Source organism: Numida meleagris, chromosome 6 (assembly GCF_002078875.1).
Source record: "Numida meleagris isolate 19003 breed g44 Domestic line chromosome 6, NumMel1.0, whole genome shotgun sequence".
In the NCBI taxonomy this organism is placed as follows: Eukaryota; Metazoa; Chordata; class Aves; order Galliformes; family Numididae; genus Numida; species Numida meleagris.
In genome coordinates, this window is record NC_034414.1 from 28914752 (window position 1) to 28922238 (window position 7487).

At 58.1% G+C, this 7487-nt stretch overlaps 1 protein-coding gene across 1 annotated transcript; it reads left to right on the forward strand.

Moving 5' to 3' along the window:
* ZFP36L1 (ZFP36 ring finger protein like 1) lies at positions 1768-4879 on the forward strand. Its single transcript, XM_021403758.1, has 2 exons — positions 1768-1978; positions 2384-4879. The coding sequence occupies exons 1-2, from the start codon at positions 1922-1924 to the stop codon at positions 3332-3334; spliced, it is 1008 nt and encodes a 335-aa protein (XP_021259433.1). The 5' UTR covers positions 1768-1921; the 3' UTR covers positions 3335-4879.

The following is a 7487-nucleotide window of genomic DNA, read 5'->3' on the forward strand; positions in this document are numbered from 1 at the left end:
AGTTTGCTGATGGCACCAAGTTGAGTGGTTCAGTTGATGTAACAGAAGGAAGAGATGCCATCCAGAGGGACCTGGATGGCTTGAAAAGTGGGCCCATGAGAGCATAATGAGGTTCAATAAGGGTATTGCAGGGTACTGCTCTTTGGTCGGGGCAATTCCAGATGTATGTACAGACTGCAGGAAGAACTCGCTGAGAGCAGCCCTGCTGAGAAGGACTTGGGGATCCTGATGGATGAAAAGTATGAAACAGCAAGATACACTTGCAGCCCAAAATGCCAGCCACATCCTGGGCTGCATCAACACAGGGGTGGCCAGCAGGGAGAGGGAAGGGATTGTCCCCCTCTGCTCTGCCCAAGAACAAAGGAGAATGGCTTTATACTAAAAGCGGGGAGATCTGGGTTAGGTGTCAGAGGGCGGTGAGGCACTGGCACAGGCTGCCCAGAGCAGCTGTGGGTGCCCCATCCCTGGAGGCGTTCAAGGCCAGGTCGGATGGGACCCCGGGCAGCCAGAGGTGGTGGGTGGCAGCGCTGTCCACTGAGTGCCCGCTGCCCACAGCTCCGTGTGCGCTCTGTGGGGAACGTTCCCCTGCCGGCTCAGCACGTCACTTGTAATCCCCCGTTTCGCCCCCGCTTTTCGCCATCCTGGTTGGGGACAGCAGTTTTTAATCGCTGCGTTCCATGTGCGCGTGGTCCGGGAAGCCCATCCCTGCGCGCTCCGGGACGCGTACCAGAAGCGGGCAGCAGCAACGCCGCAGGCTGCGCCGACCGCACTGCGCACTCGTCCACTTGCTCAGCGTCCTCCTCCAGCAACGCGCTCCCACTGCCGCGCCCACCTCCCGGCCCCGCGCTGCCCGCCCCGCCCCGGCCCCGGCGGCCCAAAGCAGCGCACGGCGTGGGGGGGGGGGGGGGGGGGGCAGCGAAGCGGGGACCGCTGGCGGCTCTCGGGAGCTTTGGAAAGTCCCCGCAGTGACGTTTCCAGCCCGGCAATTAACGCGTGGTTAATTATAGAGGCGGAGAGCCCTGGGAACGGGCACCGCGTCCAGAGCACCGAAGTGCCCGCTGCCGGCGAGGGTAACCGGGCTGCTCCCCTTAAGTAAACAACAAGAGCAACAGTGCGAAAAGAGAGCCGGAGGGCCCCCGCGGCAGCTTCGGCCGCTCCCCGACCCCGCAGGAGGGCAGAGCGCGGCCCCGAGCCCCGCGCGCTGCGGCCGTTGGTCGGGGCCGTGCCCCGCTCCCCCCGCGCGGCGCTGCGTCCCGGGACGGCCCCGCGTCCGCCGTACCCGCACCGCTGCGAGCGGCGTCGCGGTGGGGTTCCGCAGGGTTACAGCCCTGAGCCCTGCGGAGCGGAACGGCAGCGCACGGGGGGGAGGGGGAACAGAACCCATCACGCATCCTTCTAAGCCCGTGTTTTAGTAACTTCGAGTGACGCGGACGCGAGCCAGCCCCTCCCGCAGCCCGCCGGGACATGGCCGCGGGCTGAGCGCACAGAGCCGCGCAGGACGCACGGGGAGGGGGAGGGGAAAGGCGCAACACGGAGCCGTTCTCGCAGGAACGCGCTTTTTTCCGCCCCTTTCTTGCCTTTGTTTTTTTTTTTCCTCCCCTCCCCCCCCCCCCCCCCTTCCTCCCAAAAAGTTTGCGAGGCCCGCCCGCCCGCGGGTGACTCAGCCGCCGTGCTCTTCACCCCGCCCTCTCATCCTCCTCCTCCTCCTCCTCCTCCTCCCCTTCCTCCCGCCGCCCCTCCTCCCGGGGTAAGGCCGAAACTCTATAAGTGCCATCGTCCCGCCGCGCAGCGAGCGGCGGGCGGCGCGGGGCCGGGCAGGGCAGGGGCGGCACTGAGCCGGGCGGAGGCCGAGCCCTTCCCGCAGCGCGACCCCTCCACGCGTGCCGCTGCCCTCCGCGTCCCGCGCTCGCCCAACAGCAACATGTCCACGGCCCTGGTGTCGCCCACCATCTTCGACCTGAGCGAAGTTTTATGCAAGGTGAGCGCCGCCGTCGGGGCGTTGCTTCTCCCAACTTCGGGAGCTTTTTGCCGTGCTTGCGCTTTTATTTTTTATTTTTTTTTTCTTTCCTTCCCGCTTTCTGCTCGCGAGGGACTTTAGCGCTGGGGCCGAGCTTCGGCGGGGACCCGCTTCCCGCCGGGCAAGGGCGGCTCGCGGGGCCGAGCAGCGCAGCGCAGCGCGCCCGGGGCTGGGCGTGTTCCGTAGCGCGTGGTCGTCCCGCGCGGCCGCTCTCAGCGCTTTCTTCGGAACGGGCGCTGCGCGCGGGCCGTGGGGAGGGGTGGCCGTCGGGGCCGGGCGCGGGGAGGGTTTCCGCTGCGGGACGGCCGCGGCCCCTCCGCTCCGGGCGGTGCGAGTGACCGGCCCTTGCTTCCTTTCCGCCCGCAGAGCAGCAAGATGCTGAACTACAGCCCCGCGGGGGTCGGCGGGTGCCTGCTGGACAGGAAGGCGGTGGGCACCCCGGCCGGCGGCGGCTTCCCTAGGAGGCACTCGGTGACGCTGCCCAACGCCAAGTTCCACCAGAGCCAGCTCCTGGGCGGCCTCAAAGCGGAGCCCGCGCCCGCGCTCGGCCCCCGGGAGAGCCGCTTTCGGGACCGCTCCTTCTCGGAGGGCGGCGAGCGGCTGCTGCAGCAAAAGCAGCCCGGGGGCCAAGTGAACTCCAGCCGCTACAAGACGGAGCTGTGCCGCCCCTTCGAGGAGAACGGCGCCTGCAAGTACGGCGACAAGTGCCAGTTCGCCCACGGCATCCACGAGCTGCGCAGCCTCACCCGCCACCCCAAGTACAAGACCGAGCTCTGCCGCACCTTCCACACCATCGGCTTCTGCCCCTACGGGCCGCGCTGCCACTTCATCCACAACGCCGAGGAGCGGCGCGCGGTGGCGGGCGGCCGGGAGCCCCCCGCTGCCGACAGACCCCGCCTGCAGCACAGCTTCAGCTTCGCCGGCTTCCCCAGCGCCGCCGCCCCCGGGCTGCTGGACAGCCCCACCTCCGTCACCCCGCCGCCCATGCTGAGCGCCGACGACCTGCTGGGCTCCCCCACGCTGCCCGACTGCGCCAGCAACCCCTTCACCTTCTCCAGCCAGGAGCTGGTCAGCCTCTTCGCCCCCAGCGTGGGGGTGCCGGTGCCCGGCGGGAGCTCCCCCACCACCTTCCTGTTCAGGCCCATGTCCGAGTCCCCCCACATGTTCGACTCGCCGCCCAGCCCTCAGGACTCGCTCTCCGACCAGGAGGGCTATCTGAGCAGCTCCAGCAGCAGCCACAGCGGCTCCGACTCGCCCATCCTGGACACCTCCAGGCGCCTGCCCATCTTCAGCAGACTCTCCATCTCCGACGACTAATAAGCGGGTTCCTCCCGCTCCCCCCTCGGTGGCGATGTTAAGCTGATCCCCCGCCCTCCCCACCCCCCGTTTCCCCCCAGCTGGATGTTAACGCGTCCGCCTGCCTGTCGCACACCCACCGGCTCCAACCTTAAGTGCCAAATTACGACGAGAAGCAATAACGTTTACAAAATTAGTGCCTTGTAACACTTTCACTGTGACTCTATTACCTCTCTGGCTGCAGAGGGCACCGCAGCTCTGCGCGCTTCCAGATGTGCAGGACGTGCCCGCACCCGGCTCCCCCCGCTGGCCGCCTCCTGCACCGCCCCCCGGGCCCCCCAGCTGCAGGCACGTGGCAGCGTTAACATCCAGCCCCTCGCCTCGCCCCTCCGCCCGCCCGTGGGGAGGGCGAGCTGAGAACCGACCGGTTGTGACACGAGCGGAACTTCGGCCGGGAGGACGACGAGCGAAGAAGACGACGGAAAACAAAGAGGTGGACTGTGCTGTGAGAGACTCGATTTTGGTGCTAAAAGTTCCCCGTGTATTCGTGTGACATCTTAAAAACAAATAAAGAAATCGAGGGGGTGGGGCGGACAGAAGTCATTCCACACATACACACGTTCGTGTAAACAAAGTTCCAGTAGACATAGCTTTAATGGTTTTGCTCTAGAGTACCTTAGACCTATCTTAGAGCACTCACGCCGAGCTTTTATTATTATTTTTTTTTTCTGGGTTTTTAATTTTGTATAACTTCAGAAATTGGAGAGCGAATTTTGCTTGTCACTGCACAACAATATAAAAAAGCTTATTTAACTTATCAAAACGTATTTATTGCCAAAACCTATGCTTTTTTGTTAATTTTGTTCATATTTATCGGGATGATGAATCCATAGAATATATTCTTTTATGTTTAAATTATGATCTTCCATATTAATCTTAAGATTGTGAAGTGTCTTTTTCCTTTTTTTTCCCCACAGTTTAATATATTATACTACAATGACATTTTTTGTAACTTTACACTTTTTTTGGTTATTTTATTTTAAAAAATGAAAAATTAATTTAAAAAAAATGCAAAAAACTGTGTTTGGATTATTTATTTTAGAATTTCCCCCCTCCTTTTTTTTTTTTTTGTGTTGGACTGCAAATTGAGTTATTGTGCTTCTTTGCCTTTCCTCTCCTCCTCCTCTTCCCCTGCCCTGGGTCTTGCCTACGTGGGCTATAGAATGTACATATGTGAGCTCTGTGCGAGGCAGTGTGGAAGGAAGACCTTTTTCTTCCTCTTTTTGTATAGTTTCAAGGAGACAAGCCTTGAGCTCCAAGTGCCTATCTGAAGACATTCCAAATACAGTTTGTCTTTGCGTTTCTGTATCCAAGTTTGGAGTTTTCCTTGCCGAGGTGAACGGGACTGGCACAAAGAGAATAATGAATGTAATTTTTTTTTTCCCCCCTGTTACTGTTCACTACATTGCTTTTTCTTCCTCTTTGTGTGAGTTTATTTAAAAGAGAATCTCTTTTGTAACGACTGTTTGCAGTTTAAATCAATAAACCCCAAGTTTTTTCAAGAAACTGACAGTGGTTTTACTTGCAGAAATCGAGGCGCTAGCTTTAGGTGGCCGCTCACATGCGGCTGTTTCTCTCCCTCTGCCGTGAGGCACCCACCAGGTGCTCAGCACCCTCCTTCACTCCTGCAGGTGCAGCTGGTCAGCCTGCCCAGCTCAGGGGTATGAAGGTCAGCACAGGTGAGTGCCTGGCCTTGGCCTCCAGCCCTCTGTCTCTTTAGAAGCCCCCTCCCGTCTCCTCTTGCCCCCTCTGTCCCTGCCATCTTCTCTCTGCTTGATGTAGCTCGTGCCTTGGGCTGGCTCTTCCTGCTGTAAGGAGCAGACCCTTTCCCCTGGAGGTGGGGGACGGCCTGTGCTGTGCTTTGGGTGAGGCTCTGGCAGGGTGCCGAGTGGTGTAGGTTTCCCAGATCTCTGGCCCAGCTTGTTAGTGGTGGTGGGCCTTGGTGGCGGAGTGGCTGTTGGGCATTTTGCAAGGGAGAAGAATGTAAACCCCCAGCAAAGTACGTACAGCTGATCCTAATGTTGCATTCAGGCTCTTGTACTCATGGGACCATCAGTCACCAATCCCGGAAACTTTTTCGACCAGTGTTTGTATTCAGGGGCTGCTCTCTGCTAGTGCTGCTCATGGTGCTGCTCTTGTTTTCTTCGCCTCTGAGCTCTCTGGAGGAGGCTTGACACTCTGCATCTGAAGCTGTTCCAGCTCGCTTCCAAATTGGGGGTGGAATATTGCTGCTGAACCACTGCTCGGTCAGTTGTCTTGACATGCCTCAACGTTAGGGAGAGACGTTTCCTAACTCATTGGAAAAGTTCCTGCAAAACAAAAGCTGTGGGATACCTTGAGGCTTGCACCGACGCACCTTCCTGCTGCTGGCTTTGTGCAACGCACTTTCTTGTGTGGTCTGGCAATGAAGGTGAGTTCAGCAGAAGAAAGATGGTGGAAGGGGAGCATGGCTGCTAAGGGCTGGTTCCCATGAGCAGTACAAAAGCCACATGCGGAGTTCACTCAGCAGGTGCTGATGTAACTAGCACCCAGCATGGTCAGCATGCAAGAGAAGAGCCTCGGGCACAGCCCAGTGCTACTCTGTGGCCTTCAGATCCGTCGTGCGAGTGGGCCTACGCCAAGGATGTGCTGTGGCTTGGGAGGCCCGTGCCCACCTGCAGCCTGGGCCTGCCCCTTCCCAGCTGCTGGGAGCAGAGCCTCTGCCCCGACGCGCGGGGCCTGTCTGATCTGGGGAGGATCCTGAGCCTGTTGCAGGGTGTGCGTGTGGAGCTGAAACTGCCCGCTTCCTCATTGGACTTTCTGCACGGCTCTTCAAACAGATAGTCTTTGCACAGTTAATAATTGATGAAGAAATAGCTGTACAGTTGCACGGTGCTATTGGTATGACAAACAACTGGGAAGCTGTGCTAAAAGTAGGTCTTTGTTTGCGGTGCTTGTATACTTCCCTTGTCTTTCCAGGGCACTAGTTCTGGGATACCAGCACTGTTTTTCTTCAATGAGTTTAGTCTCTGTCACTTGGTGCTTTGCTTTTTGAAATTCATCCTGGGCTCGGTCACACGGGGAACACAGAAGAGCTGAGCAGGCACCATCAGGCATTTACTTTCTGTAATAATTTATAAGAGAGAGTGCGTGCACGTGAGAGCCTCCAGCAACATGGGGTTTGCCTGGTTCGGTATCATTAAGGTTCATTGTGGCTTGGGTGTATGGCAGCAGCTAGTCTGCAGGGACTTCTGCTCCCTTGGATGAGCTGTGAGTGCATTGTTTCTCGGAGGGCTCTCATCTGTCACCCCAAGAGGTTGGCTGCGTGTTTGTAACATCCTAGCCAAGGCTCAGAAGGGTACAGAGCCCTTCCTGGAAGGATGATTGTGAGGGACTCGCTTCTCTGACGTGAGGGCTTGTCAGTGCTCTGGATCATTTGTTCATTGCACGGGACTCTCACGTGGCCAGAAGGAAAGGGCTGGCCGATCTGTGTGCTGGCACTGTTGCTCCCACATGAGTGCACTGGTGCAATTTTCAAGTTGCACTCACAGCTCTTACTGCTGGACAGAGGGGCACCTGTGGTGACTCTGTCTGGCTGTTCCTTGTGCACTTCTGGTTACAGTCGTGGATGCTTGCTGTGTCCCTGGCAGGGGCTTGGGTCCATGTGTTTGGGCAGCAGGCATTAGCTGATACATATTTTTTGGCTTAGAATTCTGGTAACTCTTGAACTGCACCTTCACCGTGTCTAGCTGTCTCTGGAAATTACAGCCAGTGTGTGCGGCTTTCTGTGCCAGTTGCCTCTCAGTCAGGAGGAATGCGGTGACTTTGATCTGCGGAGCTCCAGGTGGCTCGGATCCCATCTGGTAGCTGCCTCCCCCTTCCCAGCACCCATGGCAGCTGTAGGTGTCTCGGCAACTAGGCCACATTGCTATGGGCCACATGAAGCTCTTGTACTGAATCACCTTCAGTTTTGCAGCTGCGGGCTGTGGAAATGAAGCTTCTCACTTCTGAAGCATCTCTGTAGGTGAGAGGTGTGAAGTGGAATAGGGTTACTGTGTTGTTGTTGTTAAAGGTGATTGGTTATGGTCTAGTTTTGGCCAACCTTTGCCCAAAGCCACTCGCTGATAAGTATGTG

Bases quoted from the DNA above. Each gene is read 5' to 3' on its own strand.
- ZFP36L1 (XM_021403758.1), top strand. From the start codon at position 1,922: ATGTCCACGGCCCTGGTGTCGCCCACCATCTTCGACCTGAGCGAAGTT. The intron at 1,979-2,383 runs GTGAGCGCCGCC...TTCCGCCCGCAG, and splicing joins TGAGCGAAGTTTTATGCAAG to AGCAGCAAGATGCTGAACTA.